Source organism: Thermobia domestica, chromosome 1 (genome assembly GCF_964235325.1).
Source record: "Thermobia domestica chromosome 1, izTheDome1.hap1.1, whole genome shotgun sequence".
In the NCBI taxonomy this organism is placed as follows: Eukaryota; Metazoa; Arthropoda; class Insecta; order Zygentoma; family Lepismatidae; genus Thermobia; species Thermobia domestica.
This window is the reverse complement of record NC_137454.1, coordinates 116,210,004-116,231,931: the sequence shown is the minus strand read 5'-3', so window position 1 is coordinate 116,231,931 and position 21,928 is coordinate 116,210,004. Positions and strand designations below refer to the sequence as shown.

At 35.6% G+C, this 21,928-nt stretch overlaps 3 protein-coding genes across 5 annotated transcripts in view; 2 read left to right on the top strand and 1 right to left on the bottom strand.

The window, feature by feature from the left end:
• Nucleotides 1-21,928, top strand: part of LOC145688248 (uncharacterized) — a 211,348-nt gene that overhangs the window by 6,067 nt on the left and 183,353 nt on the right. The window lies entirely within an intron of this gene.
• Nucleotides 1-21,928, bottom strand: part of sr (zinc finger domain-containing protein striped) — a 619,548-nt gene that overhangs the window by 565,174 nt on the left and 32,446 nt on the right. The window lies entirely within an intron of this gene.
• On the top strand, nucleotides 15,003-20,204 carry LOC145661050 (uncharacterized). The gene is made up of 2 exons (XM_081726503.1): nucleotides 15,003-18,699; nucleotides 18,961-20,204. Exons 1-2 carry the CDS (start codon nucleotides 15,003-15,005, stop codon nucleotides 20,202-20,204), a joined length of 4,941 nt encoding a protein of 1,646 aa, XP_081582629.1.

Here is a 21,928-nt window from a genome sequence, read left to right as displayed (position 1 = left end):
ACAAGGCAAAAGGTTCATTAATTGCTATATAGAACAAGACAAAAAGTTCTTAATTGCTACTTAGAACAAGAATTAGAGGAAAGTACGTGGAACAAACCTGTTAAATGCTAAGTAAATGAAGTGCGTACTTAATACGTCTATTTTTCATACGCTGCTTTATTGTACTTACTTACTCATGCTTGTTAAAATTAGTGAAGGACGATTTTTTTTTAAAATTAGAAAACTCATCACTACCGGCCATATCTTACAGTTAGAAATAGTAAATAACTTCTTAAGTATTCGCGAAATGGATTATAGAAGAAGCTGAGCTCCGAGAACCATTTCATGCACATTCCTGTTCAGAAGCATTGTTTAAAATGGGAACATTACTGATCTTCTACCAGATAACTATTAACAAATTACAGAAACAAAAGAGTAAAAGATCCAAATACATGGATTTCCTCATATTGTCAAATTCTTGGTATGGTTTCTAATTAATTAAATTCTCGATATTGTCTTTCCTAGCCAAATTCTGGGCACTGTTTGTTGTTAGATATTTTCCTAATATTCATTCATTTTTCATCATTTTTCTTATTGGTTACATTTCTAATATTGTTACTCTTTCCTCTGATTTACTGGCTCATAGGCGTGCCCACCAAGAATTTTCTGGAGGGGACAGTACCCTCCACTCAACATTGTGGGCCAAATTTAAAGAAAGGCTATGCATTGTACCCCCCCCTCCCCCAATTTTCAAACTGTCACATAATATGAATTAAAGTTCCTTCAATTTAGGACAGATAAATCCTATCAATGGTGATAACAGGTTCTATTCCAGCGACACGAAAAATCCATTTATGGTACTGTTGACAATATTTATTAAAATTAATGGGGTTCCCAGGGCGATGATATTGATTTGTAGGTTTCATGACAGTACAATGAACTTATGATCAGTGACTAAACTTATTATTCAAGTTCATGTTTTCATTTATAATTTGTATTGTTTCCCATTTTGACACTGAAATTGGGTCTTTTTGTTCTGTTAAGAAACTCCAACCTGTTGATAATATATTTAGCCATATGAGTCCAAGAAACGTAGATCCTTCTTCAAAAAGCCGCAAAATCCCAGCTGCTGATCCTGAAGATGTGTTGACAATTCTGTCAGTCTTCATCTTTTCCAACGTAAAGAGAATTTCTTCATGTTAAACAACTCCCATTATTAGACTGAGTCTACAAATTCACCTAGTGGGACACAAAGATTTAATATTTACAATGTTTGAGACCAGACCACTACCATTAGCCTCGGTCAGGCCAGAAAATCTTGACCTCATTGAAAGTGACTGAAAAAACAGTACTCCTAGTTCATGCACCCACTGCAAAGAGTTTCTCACTACTTCTGACGCACTACAGGCACCCTTAATAACAAGATTAGTACTGTGAGCTCCACAATGTACGTACAAGGAATGAAGTTGCTCTTTACATATGATAGATGGAACACTAATGTTTGCACCACTCGTATTTCTAGAGCCATCGTAAGCATGTCTTTTGAGTTGAGCAATGGAAAGCTGGAGTCTCACCATCTCATCAAGAATAACTGAAGTTATAAACTCACTAGTAGTTTTTTGATATGCTGTAGAACCCAAGAAAACTTTCATGAGGACGTAGATCTTCATGCACAAATACTTAGTTGTTCTTCACCATTCACATCACGGGAACCATCAGACACGATAGAGATTAGGGTTTTGAGATTTGATTATTTTTTTAAAAGCAATTTTCTTGGTCCATGGTTTCGAGATATCGTTCTGGATTTGACATCCATGAAATTACATCTCTTCATGTTTCTCTTCATCCAGCTCTTCAATTGTGGAAAATCTTCAGAGCGAAGGCTCGTCAACTGAAAGAAATTCCTGAGCCGGGAGTCATGTTCTCTAAATGCAAGTCCTTGTCTTGCAAGATAACGTATACTTGAGATTACATTTTTCCAAGAATTTCCTGGCTTTCAGTTGTTCATCTAAAATATGTCTGTTTAGTTGGTTTTCTATTGGATTTTTTCTCTGCGTGTAGCGCAGTACAGCCAGTTTATGGCATTCTGAAGTTTCGTTAGTGTCACGAAATTTCTCTTTAGCCTTCTTCCAATTGCAAAATCCTACAGTAGAGAAAGTGTCTTCCATGGTTTTAGTAAGAACTTTTTTTTTAATGTTTTTCAAGATGTCCATACAGTAAAAACAGAAAATGACGTTAATTTTGTTTGGATCAACGAACAGCCACGGAAGGAACCAAGTTGGCACAAATTTCAATGTTCGACCTTTCAGAGACTGTTGTAGAAAATTTGTAGGTAGCGCTAAAATCTAATTGGGCTTTGAAATTTTCGGAGGGTGGGGAGAATCTGAACCACTTGCTAGACGTGGAGATTGAGAGGTTTCTTCTATAGACACTGATGGTGATGGTGACCGATACAAGATTTGAATTTCCATTTTTAGTTTGAGATTGTAATCCATCAGCTGAACTATCATTTGAGTTAATTTTTCTCTTCTTTTCTTCAACAATGGCACTGCTTCGGCCCACGTGCTGTCTTCTTTTCTTTTTCTTATGACAAATTAATCCATTTCAAACAATAAAACAACACTAAACCGAAACAACAGATGAAAAACTTCATATCAACGTTATATTCACAGTAGTGCTCTCAGACGGGTCGGGTCGAGTCTACTCAGGTCGGGTTATTCGGGTCAGCTCGGGTCGGTTTATCGGGTCGGGTCACTCGGGTCAGTTCACTTTGGTCAACTGAGTTTAGGTTGAGCTTAAACTCGGCTGGAGTCGAAAGCTGTTGTTTTTCACTAGCTGCCTAATTAAAAGTAGCAATTTTCAATTGATTTTATAGAAACCATAAATCTATTTTGAACACTTGCAGCTAGTGTTTTTATGGTAAATGCTTATTTTTGTACTTGCGTGTACTTTAATTTTTAAATGTGGAAGATTAATATTACCAATCGACAGTAATATTAATATCTACGCCAATATGGAGTCTGGATTTAGAACAAAACTAGAAGTTGTTTAAGCAAGGTCGAAAGAAAGATTGGATATGGACGACCAAGCCCAAGCGGGGCCGCAGTGGCTCAGTGGTGGATAATTCATCTCTGGTGCGTGGTGTCCATGGTTCGAGCCCAGCTTGTGCTAAGTGGGCTTTGTGGTGGAGAAACGCCGTGTAGTGGGTTTTCTCGGGGTTCTCCTGTTTCCTCCCACTTTCTTCATTCCACCATTTCATTCATTTCTCATGGTCACCATCTCCCTTAGCCTCGGTGCAGAATCGAGGGACCTTAAACTGAATATTTCATTTCATTTCACCAAGCCCAAGAACATCGATACAAGAACAAGATAAAGATTGGATATGCAAAACGAAGTGCATAGTAATCTTGCTCTTGGCCTTGTTTTGGTGATCACCAAGTAGCGATGAGCATATTTTCTTGCTTTCCGTATAGTAAAAAGACCATAATCAAAATCACACTTGGTCTTCATTTGTACCGATGAGGCGAGCATTCTTGGCTCTTGTATAGCATGAAAAACTACCAAGACTACGAAATGCAGGACCAAGACTTGACTGTGCAAGACAAAGAAAAAACGCAGTATTGGTGACAAAGACCCAGGGTGCGAATTGTTTGAATTTAATTTGTTGGGCTGAAAGTGATGAAATAAAATTTTAAATTACAAAATTCATATTATGTATGTTCTTACTTGCAACTATATATACTGTAAAATACGTTTTAATTACCGAGAAATTAAAATCAAAGTGGCGCGGGTCCCAGAATCAAAAAACCTATTTTGGAATGAAAGTTGAAGGGTTGGAAAAAATTACAGTTGTTCTCCCGTTTCATCAACCCTTATCATTGTAATTAAACGATTTCCTTTTGTCTCCGCCAAGAAACTCTTGCTACTGCCTTTCGAGAAGACCCCCTGCCTTCCGAACAGCTGAGAACGCTGACCTTGAAGAAAAATTTCATCACATAGAACTAAAACAAGAAAAAAAATTCTCCCACGTCAGACATTGGTATCAGTTGTAAAAAGAAATAACCAAACCTCAAAAGTGCCAAATATTCCCTAAGATGCGTATACAAATCTCCCGCTTGATCTAGCTAGTGGTTAACGTGTAAGACTTCGGTACACGTGGTCCGCTTTTAATTCCCAATGGGAGTGCATTTTGGCGTTCACCCAGTGTCGTGACGTGCTCTCAAACGGGTCGGGTTAACTCGGGCCGGGTTGTCGAGTCGGGTCAGTCGGGTCGGGTTGTCGGGTCAGACTACTCGGGTCGGGTTGTCGGGTCGGGTCAATCGGGTCAGCTCGGGTCGGATCACTCGGATCGGGTCGGATCAGTCAATTCGGGTCACGGGTCGGGTCGGGTCGGTATTCAACCCGACCCGACCCGACCCGTTGAGACCACTAATTCACAGTAACATACATGAATACAGCTGTCTAAATAAGACCTACGTTACCCGCAGACAAAGAAAAAGGTCTTTTTATGCATGTTTTGTGTCATATTTCCGAAGCTAAACACAGTGTTGTAAGTCTTCCATCGATTGTCCAGGTTGGCGCAATAATAGTGGTATTGTTACACGAAGCCGATGCAGCAAGAGTCGGTATATTGTATACATACAGACTCTTATAAAACCAATGGTTTTATATATATTGCTATTCATCACGAGCTGAATTGTCAGTTCTACGACAGATTCTGGAAATACCCCCGTTTTGATTCAATGAACAGCAGTGTTGCCGGGTGCATGTAAGTAAAAGTTTTATCATGATAATTTCAAAGTTTGTTTTTCATTGTTTTCAGGAATTGCATAATGTAGAAAGATCCTTAACACGCCTTTTGATGCACTGAAACATTAGCACTGTTGCCAATTCAGAATGTTAATTTATGAAAACCATATTTTCCCTAGTAACCCCTTACAGAGGTCTCATCCGATTAGTTATCGGTGGAAATAAAAAAAATATTTTTTCCATTCCATAGTTCCCAAGCTACTCCAACTATACAAACCGAAAATTAACGACAGAACATCTATACGTATGAGTTATGAGTCAATTTACGTGTCTTGTAAAAAATAAATAAATTGATAAACACCTTTGGTTACATCTGGCAACACTGTGTGGTTCCTAGTGTACTTCAATCGTTGCTTCCTAGTTTAAAAATATATACATTAACAAAGTTTCATTTTGGTATAACTATTATTTGTTTCCCGCTTCCGGTTCAAAAGTTCTACTATCCCAAACTTCGGGTTGCATTGTATATTGGACACCCTGTACTATTATTTGTCACCAACTCCCAATTTTATACTTAAGCATTAACTTCAGTCCTTCTCGAAGAACCGAGTGGCTTATCCTAAATGCTTCACAGCAAAAGCTCTGTATATTCCGCAAGTATCAGCCATGTAACTGACACATTCCCACTTACCGGTATATAAGATAATTCAATCTTGTTACTCGAATTGAATTCCGTTTGAGTTCGAGTTTGGGTTTTTGTATCTTTGTGCAACACCAAAGTTAAGAAGGACGGCACATATTCTTCAAAAAATGACTGAGGCCTGAATCCGGTGCAGTTGGTGGATGCACAGACCACCATGTAAGATCAATCACACCACATTATTTCGCCTCCAAACAGCTGGATTACAGAACCAGGCTGCTGACTTCAGTACATTATATACGATGATACAATGTTTTAAAAAGCTACATTAAATGATAAAACAGGGTTTCTTGATTTTATATTTTAAAAAAATAAATGATGTAATTACTATTTATTGAGTTCAATAATCATAGAAACTTTTCATGGCCAAGTGGCTAATACGTTTGCTTTCTAAACTCGTGGTTTCAGATTATATTCCTAGTCGTAAGTATTTGCTTCCGATACAAGTCCAAGTATTATGGTTTGGATCCCACTTTGATGGGTAAGCCCTGTCTCATATAGGCTTGGTACTGTAAGTGTACGTTAAAATGCATTAACAATGAAATCAAACATTCAAAGATGGTCGTGTAATATCTAATACAAGTATAGTCTATAATATGATATAAAATGAAATAAGAATTTTAGGAATGATCCAAAATAATGGATCAAAAGATTGCGATCTTGGCCAAGAATGTGAGGAATGACCCGAAAAATGCATTATGAGGTTGCGATCTTGACTAATCAGGGGTCATAAAATATTTGAATGGCCCCTAAATCGAGTTTTCATATTTTTTACGGAATAAGCATATCATACTGAGTTATGTGATAGTTTGGATTTAGCTACACTGTATGTAGTTTTCCAGATATAAGGCCTACTAGAAAACTTTTCATTCAAATATATTGGATCTTTTGATCCAAATATCAGTTTTTTACGTTGCTATTTTCAATAACTGTTGCATTTTCTTTAGTAACCTCCAAAGAAAATACAATCAACCCGTTTATTACACTATGGTTCAAATTTTCTTATGGGTGATTTCATTGTACTGTACATGGTGAAGATCCCTAACTTCTTTCCTTTATTTCTGAAGCCAGTATACTATACAAAGAATCAATCTAATATCTATACAGAGAAATAACCTCACAAACGCTATCGATGGCACTTATCAGGTTTTTCCTTATATAGATACACGTGTATTTCAACTGTAAAATTTGTAAAAAGATGAAAGTTCTAATTAATAAAATACACTGTCGGTAAATATTAATTAGAGTATCAGTTCTAGCATTCCACTCAATTAGACAAAATGAAAGTCAGTCATATGTTTATTCTGACGTTTAATTGATTCTGATTTGTATGAAGACAAATATGTGTTAGAAATTACACAGTAAAACATTGTTTGGATTAAATAAAAATTGATTTGCAATAATATACAAATATGTTTTCGCTTACCCTTCCTTATACTCGTAGATGCTTTATTTATTAATAGCACATTCGTGTTATTATTCAGTTCAAAATCTTTTGTCGTCGCGTATTTTGTCGAGGAACTTAAAGCTTAAAATATATAAAACGATAATCATGCCTGTTGTCCTGTATGGTTGCGAAACACGGCCGTTTACTCTGAGGGAAGAACGTAGACTGAAAGTATTTGAGAACAAGATCCTGAGATGAGTATTCGGACCCAAGAGGAACGGGAATTTGGATTGGCGGAAACTTCATAACGAGCTACATAACTTAAATAGTTTACCAAACATTGTCAGGGCCATCAACTCTAGAAACTCAGGTAGGCAGGTCATGTAACCAGAATGGAAGGAAGTAGGAATACTTTCTAAGTTTTAACTGGAAATCCAATAGGAAAAAGACCATTAGGGACGCAGATTGGAGGCGCTAATGGCCGTTTTCCAATTGGATTTCCAGTTAAAACTTTGAAAGTGTTCCTACTTCCTTCCATTCTGGTTACATAACCTGCCTACCTGAGTCTCTAGAAGTGATGGCCCTAACAATGTTTCGTAAACGGTATAAATTATGCAGTTCCTCGTTATGAAGTTCCGCCATTCCCCATTCCTGTTCCTCTTCGATTCCAATATTTGTCTCAAGATCTTAAGCTCAAATACTTTTAGTCTGCGTTCTTACCTCAGAGTAAGCGACCATGTTTCGTAACCATACAGCACAACAAGCATGATTATAGTTAAATATATTTTAACCGTTAACTTTCTCGACCAAATCCGTGTCAATAAAAGATTTTGAACTGAATAATGACACGAATTTCCTATCTTAAAAAAGAAAGTAAGGTACAATAATACATAACAAACATTTATAAGTACTGGGCTACACTGCAAAGTCAGAAAATATGAATAACAGCTGGTTTTGGTATTAAAAAAATGTGTTTTTAATTGTATGGTGGGGCAAGAAGTGAGTAATTATAGAGCTCCGGTCTATCCGGCTTTTTTTGTCCCTGACACCACAATAGGCGGGATAGACGGGATTCGGGAATCAACTGTATGTCCAGAATGACCAAAAAAAAAAAGTTTTCCTTGTGCACTGAAGAAGCCATATGTATCCTATGCACTATAGATGAGTCAACGTTCTGAAACTGTGTGTTTAATGTACATTACAGTAAGAAAGAAAAGAATATTGCATTAGAATAATATTCTTCTCTCATCTTTGTTTCTCTACTACCATATCCGGTGCAAGGTCATTTCGTGACACCCGATAACATAATTTCCATGAAAAAAAAGTAAGACTATACTAGAAATAAAAATTCTTTGAATTTAGAACTTTTATTTTGTTCTCCTATTTTTTATTTCAATGATTTGAAAATAATAAAACACGCCAAAAAACCTAAGCTCTTGTTAAAAGAAAAAAAAAGATTTATCCTACTTTGTTAAAAGTCGTACACGCTAATTGTTTCCTTATATTTTTTCAAGTTGCTACTTCCTTTTTTCTTGTTCTTGTTTTGTATAAGAAATTGATTTGTAAGGATGATTTCTGAAAAAGAAGGCATTATAAGAAAAAAATATATATTTACGGCTTCTTTCCAATATTGTCCAGCAATAGTATGCACGAATAGTGGCTTTGAAAAGGTGAAAGAACACTTGTGCAAGACAATAGCTCCTAACTTCTCCATGAAATGCGCAACGTAAAGGTCTTGAGCCAGCATTTGCTAATATCCTGCCATCTATTGAAGTAATCCTTATTGCCTGCTCATATACGCAACCTAAATAAATTTGTAATATCTTATTTAATTTTACAGTAAAACGACAATAATAATAATAATAATAATAATAATAATAATAATAATAATAATAATAATAATAATAATAGATACAGTATTTGCCATTATTGGTAGGACATTTACCGCAAACTGATATACTTCCATAAACCACGGTTTCATTTAACCTCTTCGTATACATGTATAAATTTTTTAGCTGCCCTTTCCCTCTTTTTTCCTTGCCATCATATCTTTTAACACGATCTTCATGATAGAATTTCTTCTCAATCAATGTTCCAACCAATTTTTCTCGCCATTTTCAAATTCATCTAAACATATTTTTTCTCTCCTACTATTTCTAACACTTCCTGCTTTGTTTTCCGTGCGACTCACTTAATTCTCTCTTGACTTCTCCACACTCACGTTTCGAAAACCTCAAATATCGTTTCATCGCTTTTGAGCAATATCCATTTTTCTGCCCGATAGAGTACAATACTCCACGCGAAATGATCGATGGGTCTTTCTATTATAACTCTTTATTCAAGGACCCACAAAACAAAACGACGATTAAGTAGAGCGAAAATCATGTGAAAATACTGTATTCTCATCAGGTTTATGAATCTAGACAATATTTCTGAACTCTAGCTAATATGAGAGTGCGTGATGTTTAAGTCTCAAGATTTCACTCTACCTGACGAAAGTAGTGCAAAACAAAAACAAAAAAAAAAGCTAATCTTTCATTAAAAACAATGTCATAGTATTTGTCTTATTCTGTAACTATTTATTTGTTCGGTTGAATAAAGTTCATCGTCTCTTTTAGCACCAAGGTTGTATGAGACAGGGCCTATTGCTTAAGGAGTAGGACCCAGAACCACTAGTCCAGCTTGTATCCTAGACCAGTGTCTCCACCGTAAATCGAATAGGAATCACGTGCACAGAGAGTACTCGTGTAGCAGCTCTTGAGGGATGTCTCATCGGTTTAAATTTAAACTTTATCGCTGAAAGCTAAGGGAAGAACTCTTTACAGAGCTCCAGAAAGCTCTATTCAAGAAGCTTTCTTCCCTTGGCTTGTAGTGATAAAATGTATTATTTTTTTTTAACCATTATGACAGCTCTCAAGAGCCGCCAGTGCTACTGCGAATTAAAAGCAAAATAAATTCTTATGGTGTTAGGAAAGAAGTAACAAGAGTCAAGAGATGTTACTGTTCAGAGTTTAAGAGGCCTCACCACTGAGAAATTAAAATACCGCTAATTTTACAGTAATTATGTGATATCTTAAAATAGAAAAAAGATAATCGAAAAGTGAAACAAGACCTCCCTAGACAATATTATCTTGCGTGAGATACCGTTATCAAGACTCACTTATCTGCTTTCGATTTCCAGACATTTAGAAAATCGGCATTTATTTTCGCGTTTCTAAATAACTGCAAACGCAAAGCTACTAGGTGACTCGTGATAACGCTATCTCATGCAAAATAACGTCGTCTAGGGAGGTCTTGATCCACTTTTCGATTATCTTGTATCTATTTGAAGATATCACATAATTACTGTAAAATTAGCGGTATTTTAATTTCGCAATGATAGGGACTCTTAATGGAGACGTCAGCAAGCTATATAAATATATATCGATCATCATTATTCGAAAACGGAGAAAGGAATTTAGAATCGTAATTGATTTGAAATCTTACAAGGTACTATTCCGTTAAGGTATATACAATACAAGCCTAAAATACAAAAGAACTAACTTAAATTATATTGAAGAAATATGAAAAAAAAAAAAACAATAGGTGATACTGTGGAGAGGAGAAAAGCATGGATATATCAGAGTGCAGAATCAAATCGTGGTTCGATGCAGAATGTAAAATACCGTAGTGAATGAAAAAAGGAAACGGGTTAAAATTATAATGGTTTCATAACCCGTGCACTTATTGTAAAATAATGAATAAAATAAGGAAGCAGATGAGATTGTAATAGTTTCACAATCCATGCACTTATTGTAAAATTGACTGGGAAGAAAAGCATAGAATTTGTCAGAGTAGAAAAATTGTAAATGTTGGTTCGATAGGAAGAAGAAATAAGGAAAAGATACGTAAGATGGTTGAAATAGAATAAAATAGAATACAATAGAAAAATTAGAAAAAAGGTTCATGCAGAGGTATAACTAAGAAACTGGTATCAGGTTGCTTTGAATATGATTGAGAATCGGAAACGGAAGCTCTGAAACTGATACGAGAATTTTAATAAGTGGTATTTTGTTCATCCGTTAAATATAATATGGAAAGTGAAAAGAAAAGTCAGTGAAGTAATAACCATAAAATATTTGCCTCAAGAACCGACCTTATCAGGGATTGAATCATGTGCTAAGACACTACAAATTGGTGGGAGGTGGTTATATTCACGCTGAATTACTGATGATGGAAATAGATGTACAGAGTAATATCATAGTCAAAGAGATCTACAGACCAATATCCTTAATGTGGAAGAAATTCGAAAACTCTTAAAAATATTAAAAGAATCCGTAATTGTAGCTATAAGGGTGTTAATGAACTATACCGACAAACTGTAAGAGATGATTCCTTACATCAAAATAAGACAAAAATTTCATATGGACCTATGGCGAAAAGTGCATAGTTTCAGAGATAGGGCTGTCCAAAATCCCAAAAAAAGCAAACTAAAATTTCAAGAGGTCCTATTTCGAATTCTAGAAACTGTGAATGATGGTCCTTATCAGCGTAGAGGAAGTCACGCATACGCAATCCAAAAATGCATGTTTCAATAATGTTCAATGGGAGTACAGAATATTCCATACAGAGTGAAATTCCCAGACATGCTATCAACCGAAGTTTGAGATATGCTCTGACTTTATGATTGGTCCGAAGTAGGCAAACGATAAGCCTTGATAGCAGTGAATATGGAATCGTCAGCAGCATGATTTCTCCTACTCAGGAGAACACATTCTGCGAAAACGCAGGATAACTCGTTTTTTTTCACGCTTATAAGTGAAGAAAACGTGAAATACACCATCACGAAATACATCGCATCACACGTTATTCAGAACACAAAAAGACATGAAGCTGCTGGTTCCTAACCCTTCCGACTTTTCCCCCTGAAGCATTGGATGTCCATAGTTGTGAAGGCTTATCTCCTGCCTACTTTGGGCCCTCCTTGAAATTAGGGTATATCTGAAAAATCTATTGAGAGAATACGTGAGAATTACACCCTGTAGGAAATGGCCTGTACACTTATTGAAAATTGACGAAATATGCACTTTTGCATTGTGTATGCGTGGCTTCCTTTACGCTGCTAAGAACCACCATCAACGATTTCTAGAATTCGAAATAGGACCTCTTGAAATTTGGCTTTTTCGTGATTTTGGACAGCCCTAGCTCTGAAACTATGCACTTTTCGCCATAGGTCCACACGAACTTCTCATATTTTGATGTGAGGAATCACCTCTTACAGATTGTCAGTATAGTTCATTAACACCCTGTATATAAGAAAGGTGATACAAGGAACTGCAATAATTATCGAAGAATACGATACGGCAATGAACCTTTGCTTTCTTAAACCATAGATAAAGTAGCTAATCGTAAATTAGTCAACTTCTGCGGCGATGAATTGTCGTGTTCCATAAGCCATAACACTAATTTGTTACCAGTAGTTAAGATTGCGGAAAGAATTGAAATTTCTGTAATTTTTTTCTTTTTTTAATTTTAAGTGCATAAGTGATTGAATGGATTTACTATTCGTACATACAGTACAAGTATATCCTATGAAAACAAAGGGGTTTGTCGGCAAGTTGCAAAGTTGAGTCAATGAGTACCGTTCAATACTACTACTATTACTACTACTACTACTACTACTACTACTACTACTACTACTACTACTACTACTACTACTACCAGTAATAATAATAATAATAATAATAATAATAATAATAATAATAATAATAATAATAATAATAATAATAATAATAATAATAATAATAATAATAATAATAATATGTAAGTTCCACTAGTATTGCATGTTTTCTATCAAAATGCATTATTTTGGGGAATTGAAAGACGTAGAATAAAAGAAACAGAGATACAAACAATAAATGCAACATATATGGAACAAGTTAAACAGACTGGAAAAATACGATAGATGCGAAATAAATGAAGCATACGAAAAATAAATTAAATAGGTGTGAAATAAGTGTAAGAAATGCAGAATGCATGAAGTAGATGTGGAATAATAAGTATAAATCAACAAATGAAGATTGCAGGCTCCATCTTCAACCAGTTGAGAATGCTTCAAGAACATTGCCAGAACGAACTTAAAAAGAATTTATTTTTTCTTATTAACTTCTACAAGCTTTATACCAATTGTTCTATGTACTTTATTATTATACTCATTGAACAATTCTTGTAATATATCTATGCATTTATAATTTCCTTGAGTAATAATTTTTCCCCACATGTTTTGTTTAAGAGTTCTGTTAAAACGTTCTACGATATGTTGTTTTACGAAGACACGTCCTCAAAATGGAGGGCTCAAAGTTGAAAACTTTCCAAAATATTATCTCTCTATGGCTTACGGTTCCTGAAATAAACCATATGGCTCCTTAAATCATCTGAAATCCGAACTTTTATGGGCAATATCTGGGGAACGGTCGCTAGTTGGCCAATGACCACCGGTTACTATTTGGTACCAAAATGTTCACAACCCTCTTAAGAATTGATCAACACCAATGTGATCTCTCTATGACTTACGGTTCCCGAGATATGATTCCTTAAATCTCCCGAAATCAGAACTTTTTTGACTAATCTCACTGGAACGATAAGTCATATACAGATGATATTGGTGTTGATCAATACCTAAGAGGATGGTAAACATTTAGATACCAATTGTAAGCGATGGCCATTGACCAAACCAGTGATCAGTTGGAAAGTGACCATGTTCACCATCCTTTTAGGTATTGATCAACATCAATGTAATCTCTCTTATGACTTACGGTTTCCAAGATACGGTTCCTTAAATCTCCCGAAATCGGAACTTTTTTGGCCAATATCTCAGGAACGATAAGGATGACGCAAAAAAAAAAAAATCCATCACTCTCTCAGATAGTTTTTGATGTTCTATCGAATGGAGGGCTCAAAAATTGAAAATTTCGCAAATAAGAGACACACACACACACAAACACACACACACACACAGAGAGAGAGAGAGACAGATAGAGACAGAGAATTCAGTAACAAACTTTTTAAGTTCGTTGAAAATTTTGCCGTAAGACCTCCTATGAGGGTAACATAAGTGAAATTAGGTAATTTTGTGACCCATCATCTAGAACAATTTAGTCGCAGGAAATTGCATGGATGTATATTATACTTATAAAGGAAGAAACATACTGAGAACCTGGTGATCCAACTTTTATTAAAGTCGATCGTCAAAAACATACGATTTGGTACCTTAATGCATTTTATGATTTTTATTTCTTTTACTTTTTTTATGTAGAAAGAGTAACAGAACATGTGGTGCACTCTCTCCTTCTCTATAATTGAGAGCTGGCAGTATAGTAGAAGCTATCATCATATGCTTACTTAAGGATTTAGAAAAATACATCCGGTGAGACAAAATGAACTCAAGCAGAAGTCTTCCATTACACTGAAGTGTAGCTCAGGTTACCATTCGTCTAACCTTCCCCCCCCCCCTTCTTCCCTTCGAAACCACTCTCTATAGTACACTTCTGGTCCTTTGAAAACAAAATTCGAAAAATATACACTTAACAAGCAATTTTCTTTTCCGTGCTCAAAATGTTTACACAATCATTTAACCCTTTTTCCCTCTAAAGCCACACCTATGACTTAATTGTTTAAGAGTATTTGTATGGGGGAAAGAAGGGGAGAGAAAGTGAATGATTGTAGAGACTTTTATTGTGAGTTTGTATCATTGTCATTATATTTGCATAACGTTTCTCTTTTGTTTTTAAAAGTTAGTTTGTGTGTGTGAGTGTCAGCAAGTTGAGCACCAAGAGATCCATACAAGACGGTCCTCCGGAATTCGTACAAAAAAGACAATATAACAGTAAGTTGTAAGTGTTCAGTTGTTGTGTAGTTAGTGCAAATAAACATTTATTCATTTATCACAATTAAGTTGTTTTGTGAACATTTATTCATCAAAAGACAAATCATTGGTCAGCTCCGACCGGATCACAGTGAACTAGCGTTTGATACAAACTGTGAATGTATGTGAACAATTGTTACATTGCTCTTTGTGTAGTTCTGTTCATGTGTGCAGTGACGTTTATTAATTCTTCTGGAAATTATGTGAATAGACATAAGTGAGAACACGTTCGTCAGTGTGGACTTGTGTTTATTAGTTAGTGTGGACTTAGAATATTTTTCAAGATGGAGGATTCAGACAGAAGCAAGTTAGTGAAACAACGTGGTGTGTGCAAAAGTCAGCTGACAAGAATTCAAAACTACGTAAGTAATATTAATTCAACAACTACAATTAGTCAGGTGAAAGTACGTAAGACTGCAATGATTGAGTTGTATAAAAAGTTCGATGAAGTACAATCACAGTTAGAAATAAATTACGAACAAGTAGAGGACGATGCATATAGGGAGGACTTTGAAACCAGTTACTATGATGTATTAGCGCAACTAGAGGATTTTATTATTCAGCGTAGCCAGGAATCTCATTCAAACAATTCCTCAAAAAATGAGAATCAGGTGTCAAATGATCAATTAAAATTGCCTCGTGTTGAATTGCCATCATTTGAAGGACGATACGAAAATTGGCTTTCATTTTCAGACAATTTTAAAGTTATGATTCATAATAACGATAACGTGTCAGTGTTGCAAAAGTTCCATTACCTAAGGAGTGCATTGAGGGGGGAGGCGTATGATTTAATAGCGAATCTGCAAGTTACAGAAGCTAATTATAAAATTGCATGGCAATTATTGAAAGACAGGTATGAAAATAAGCGTTTGATTGCAGCTACTCATGTCCGTAATTTGTTACATATTAAATGTATCACAAAGGAAACTACATCAGAATTAAGAGAATTTATTAATACAGCTACTAGTAACTTGAATGCATTACGAGCTTTAGATTTGCAGACACCATTAGAAGAGGTTTTGTTAGTTCAACATTTCGTTTCTCAATTAGACAGTAACACTAGGCGTGCGTGGGAGTTACAAATCACAGATCATTCTTTCCCTCCCTTATCAGAGTTCTTTGCTTTCTTGGAACGTAGGTGTCAAGCATTTGAAACTATAAAAAATACACCATCGCAGGAAGTAGTGTCAAGGTCAAGGGGCGATAAAAATAGACAGAGTGCTGAACCGAAACAAAAAGAAAAAACAACCAAATCATACGTGACAACAACTCAGTCTTTCTGTAACTTTTGTAAACAAAACCTAATACATCAGTTGTTTAAATGTCCTGCATTTTTAAACGCTGAAGTAAAAGAAAGACAAGACTATGTTCGAGATAATTTATTGTGTTTCAACTGTCTCAAAAAAGAATGTAAGGTAAAGACGTGCAGATCAGGTGGCTGTAAACGATGCTCCAAAAGGCATAATACCTTGCTGCATTATGACGTAATGTCAAAATCAGATGAGAAAACCAGTGTTGCTAATTCACAATCAAGAAATTTTTCGAGTCATTCTAATACGAATAGGGAAAATATGACACAAGGTTCTTATTGCATTTTCAAGGGAAAACCAAATGTTACTGTTATGTTATCTACTGCTATAGTAAATGTACGAGATGCAAATGGTAAATTACATCCATGTAGAGTATTATTAGATTCTGCCAGTCAAAGTAATTTTGTGACTGAAGATTTAGTTCAAAGGTTGCGTCTACCTAAAAATAAACACCGAGTTCCAATTCAAGGTATTAATAGTGTGATTAGTGAAACAAAGCATTGTGTAGATGTACATATAGAATCAAGAATTCGTGAATTTGCAATTGATGTAAACTGTTTAGTTTTGCTCAAAATAACAGATAACATCCCAAGTAGGCCAATAGATCATGCTGATTGGAACTTGCCGACAGACATAGTGTATGCAGATCCTAACTTTCACCAACCAGATACTATTGACATTTTGTTAGGCGCGGAAGTGTTTTTGGACATTTTGCGATCGCATAAACTAACTAGACCAGGGAATTATCCAGTAGTACAAGAGACTGAATTTGGGTACATTTTGGCGGGTAAAGTTCCTACAACAAGAGATTCTAGTATACCACAAGTGTCATTTTTTGTGCAAGAAAGTAACCTTGATAGACAGTTACAGGCATTTTGGGAGCTCGAAACTATACATTCAACAGTCATGACTCAAGAAGAAAGGCAATGTGAACGACACTTTGAGGAAAACACTACCAGAGATAGCAGTGGTCGATTCGTTGTACGTCTGCCAATTAAGCCAAATCATAAACCATTAGGAGAATCATATAATTTAGCTCTTCGTAGATTTTACCAGCTAGAAAGACGGTTGCAGCAGTGTCCAGAAATTAACGAGCAGTACTGTAACTTTATGAGGGAATATGAAGAATTAGATCATATGAAACCAGTGAAAGAAGAACATGAAGATAATGGTATGAAATGTTATCTGCCACATCATGCAGTATTGAAACCATCCAGTACCACAACAAAGCTAAGAGTGGTTTTCGACGCTTCTGCAAAGACTTCAACGGGGGTTTCATTAAACGACATACTTATGACAGGACCAACAATCCAGCAAGATTTACATTCAATTGTCACGAGATTTCGAACCTTTCCTGTTGCTTTTACGGCGGATATTCAGTCAATGTATCGAATGATTAAAGTTCATGAAGATGACATTGGACTTCAAAGAATTCTGTGGAGATATTCATCAGTAGAACCAGTCAAGATTTATGAGTTGCAGCGGGTCACATATGGTGAAGCATCATCACCATATTTGGCGACTGCGTGTCTTCGAAGGTTAGCGGAAGAAGAAAGAAGTAAATATCCTCAAGCAGCGACAGTATTGGAACGTGATTTTTATATGGATGATGTAAGCTCAGGATGTCATAACGTTGAACAGGCGTTAAAGCTTCAGAAAGAACTTATTCAATTATTGCAAAGCGGTGGGTTTACATTAAGAAAATGGTGTTCGAACGAGCCAGCATTGTTAGAAGCAGTGCCAGAAGAACATAGGGAAATTCACTTACCGTTTGAATTTGAGTCCGAGTCAGGTGTTTCAACATTGGGTTTGTCGTGGAATCCTACATCAGATAAGCTTCTCATCACCAACAAGTCAGTTAAAGAATGTCTCACGACCAACATACCAACCAAACGTCAAGTGACTTCGACCATAGCAAAAATATTTGATCCTTTAGGACTTATAAGCCCTGTAGTTACTCCGTTCAAGATTTTCTTACAACAAATGTGGATCCATAAGATCAATTGGGATGATCAAATACCATCAGAGCTCTATCAACAATGGTTAGATCTGTGTCATCATCTTCCCAGTGTTAACGAAATACAAATTGATAGATGTGTAGTATTGAAGAATTATGTTCATGTCGAGATACATGGGTTTGCTGACAGCAGTCAACTTGCGTACGGGTGTTGCATATATGTTAAAACTGTGGACATTTCAGGCAAAACTACTGTTAAACTTTTGGGTTCTAAATCGAGAATAGCTCCTATTAAAAAGGTAACGTTACCAAGACTTGAACTTTGTGCGGCAGTACTTTTGAGCAGGTTGTATCATAAAATAATTCCGATATTAAACATTTCAGTGAATAGTACTTACTTCTGGACCGATTCAAAAATAGTGCTTGCATGGATATCATCTCCAGCTGCCAGATGGAAGGAGTTCGTGGCAAACAGGGTTGCAGAGATAAAGGAGATCACATCAGTCAACCAGTGGCATCATGTGTCGTCAATGGACAATCCAGCCGACATTATTACACGGGGAATGGATCCGAAACAGTTGAAGGAAGCAGATATTTGGTGGCATGGACCCGCATGGCTTGAATCATCTGCATGGCCCGAACAATCAGAAGTGGTAGACGAAGATGTTCCAGAAGAAAGGAAAGTAACGAGCATATCTTTAGTTAGTTATGAAGGTGACATAAGCTTTCTGGAGAAATTTTCATCATTGTGGAAACTATTGCGAGTTATTTGTTTGTGTCGTCGTTTTATTTACAATTGTAAAAATCACAACGAGAAGAAAGTAGGAACTATTTCCACTACTGAAATTAGTGATACTTTACAACAATGCATTAAGCTAATCCAACAAGTTAGTTATTCGCAAGAATTCAAGGACTTAGCTTCGTCAGGCCAAGTTTCATCCCAAAGTGAACTTAAATCTTTGTATCCATTTATAGATAATGAACAGTTGCTACGAGTGGGAGGACGGCTAAAAAACTCCGACTTACCGTATGATAGCCGACATCAGATCATCTTACCACCTAAAGAGCATCTCACCAAATTGATAATTGAAGCGGAACATAGAAGATTGTTACATGCTGGACCGCAGTTATTGATTTCATCATTGAGGCAAAAATATTGGATCCCACGAGCTAAACAAGTCGTTCGATCTATCATTCATCAGTGTCTAGTTTGTTTTAAATTGAAAGCGTCAGCCTCAGAACAACTCATGGGTCAATTACCATCAGCACGAGTACAGCCAGCTCGAGCTTTTATTCACGTAGGGGTGGATTTCGCCGGTCCCCTAATGATTAAGCAAGGAACTAGATCTCGTAAAGTGACAAAGGCGTATGTTGCAATATTTGTGTGCTTAGCAACCAAAGCGATTCATATGGAGTTAGTGAGTGATTTGAGTAGCCAAGCATTTTTAGCAGCTCTTCGAAGATTTGTATCAAGAAGAGGTAAATTTTCGAACATTTATAGTGACAACGGAACCAATTTTATTGGAGCTCAGCGAGAACTTAAGGAGCTTCAACAACTACTCAGTTCACAACAATTTCAAAACTCAATTCAAGATGTTGCAGTGCAAGAAGGATTTACATGGCATTTCATTCCACCCAGAGCAAGTCATTTTGCAGGCATTTGGGAAAGTGCAGTGAAGTCATTTAAGTTTCATTTAAGAAGAATAGTAGGTTGCACGATTTTGACATTTGAAGAACTCAACACAGTCATAACACAAATAGAAGCCTGTTTGAATTCAAGACCAATCACCGTTCTATCCAATGATCCCGATGATCCTTCATTTTTGTCACCAGGACATTTCCTTATTGGTGAACCTTTGATGAGCATTCCTGAACCAGATCTAGTGGACATTCCGACCAACCGATTATCAAGATGGAATCACCTTCAGAAGATGAAGCAGCATTTTTGGAAAAGATGGTCTCAGGATTATCTACATGAACTACAGCAGAGAAGAAAATGGACAACAAAACAAACTAATATTTCTATTGGAGATGTGGTTCTAATCAAAGAAGACAATTCTCCTCCATTGTCATGGAAATTAGGCGTTATTCAACAAGTGTTTCCGGGAAAAGATGGACTAGTGAGAGTAGTGAGTGTAAAGTGTAAGACAGGGACTGTTAAGAGACCAATTACTAAAATTGTACCTTTACCAAAAAATGATCATGTGGATTGTGTGTAAGTTGATTGACTTGGTTCAATCAAGAGAGGGGAGAATGTAGAGACTTTTATTGTGAGTTTGTATCATTGTCATTATATTTGCATAACGTTTCTCTTTTGTTTTTAAAAGTTAGTTTGTGTGTGTGAGTGTCAGCAAGTTGAGCACCAAGAGATCCATACAAGACGGTCCTCCGGAATTCGTACAAAAAAGACAATATAACAGTAAGTTGTAAGTGTTCAGTTGTTGTGTAGTTAGTGCATTCATTTATCACAATTAAGTTGTTTTGTGAACATTTATTCATCAAAAGACAAAACAACTTAATTGTGATAAATGAATAATGATCTTATTCACAAGCTCTCATTCATTTTATGAATATCATCATCATCATCGTTATTATTAGTAAGATTTTGTTATGATTATTCAACGAAGCAGATGAGGTATGAAATATATATCATCTATAAGTTAACACACTAGTTGTCTGTTTGATTCGTAAAAAATTCGTTTCTTATAGCTAATGGGCTGTGGCGATTGATTTTTATTTAATTCAAGAGGTTGGACAAAAAGGAAAAAAAAGGAGGAGAGAAAAAGAAACAAACAGAGTACAAAAAAGGAAGGAAAGAGCAACAGGTAAAAATAACATTTTGTCATTTTTCAGGTTATTGCACTGTTCTCTTCCACCATCTTCAAGAAGTTTGTCAGCACATCAGTTATTTTTATACTTCTCCTCAGAGCTTCCAATCTTCTTGCATCAAATATTGATTGCTAATTCGATTTACAAGTACTTATGATGATGATGATGATGATGTGTCAATTTACATTTATTTTCCTTGTTTAATATTGACATTATGCTTCACATTGCAGGTGCATGCATGATGTTATCTTCAGCATATGTATTGCATAGAGCTACTTCACAAATGAGTATAACTAAATCGAATAATTTTCTCTAGTTCATTGCGAAAAATTAACTTTTTAAAAAGACAAAATGGCAATTTTTCTCTCTGTTGTAATAAGTACTTAACCATGCATGGGATAATTAATCACTAATATTGTAGCTGTATAAGGTAATGAGAACAATTTCTGATTTATTATATATATTGATCTGTTAATATTGTATATGTAATGCTCTGGTGTTTCTAGATTCTATTTAAGGAGCTTCTTTGATCTAGAAAGCAAATTCCGATCTAGAAAGTAATAGTAATAGCGTTGAGAGTCCACACATCAATCATTTGGACGCGCGCCATTTCGTCGGGTACAGCTCACAGTGGGTTATTAAATTTAATGTAGTGATAGGGGCGTACCCAGCAAGTTTTTCGTTAGGGCTAAAGACTTTTACATACTAAAAATTAATCGAAAGTCCTGTTTCAGAATTGAAAGGGTAATAACTCACAATGTATAGATTATATATATATATATATATATATATATATATATATATATATATATATATATATATATATATATATATATATATATATATATATCACATTATTGTTTGCAGTTGAAACATGTGTTCTGCACTATGCAAAATTAAAATCGCAGGCTATAAGAAATGTACCAATAACACTGTTAAAAAAAATTGATCGAAAGTATGTAAATTGTTTAAATTTATGATTTTTGCATTCATTTAAGCATAATATGAGAAAATGTAATAGTAGTGCACTATTCTTAGTTCTGGTTATGACAAAAATTACCCTTGTACAACAGTATCAGTATATTTCAAATGTACTAAAATTTATTTTAAAAAA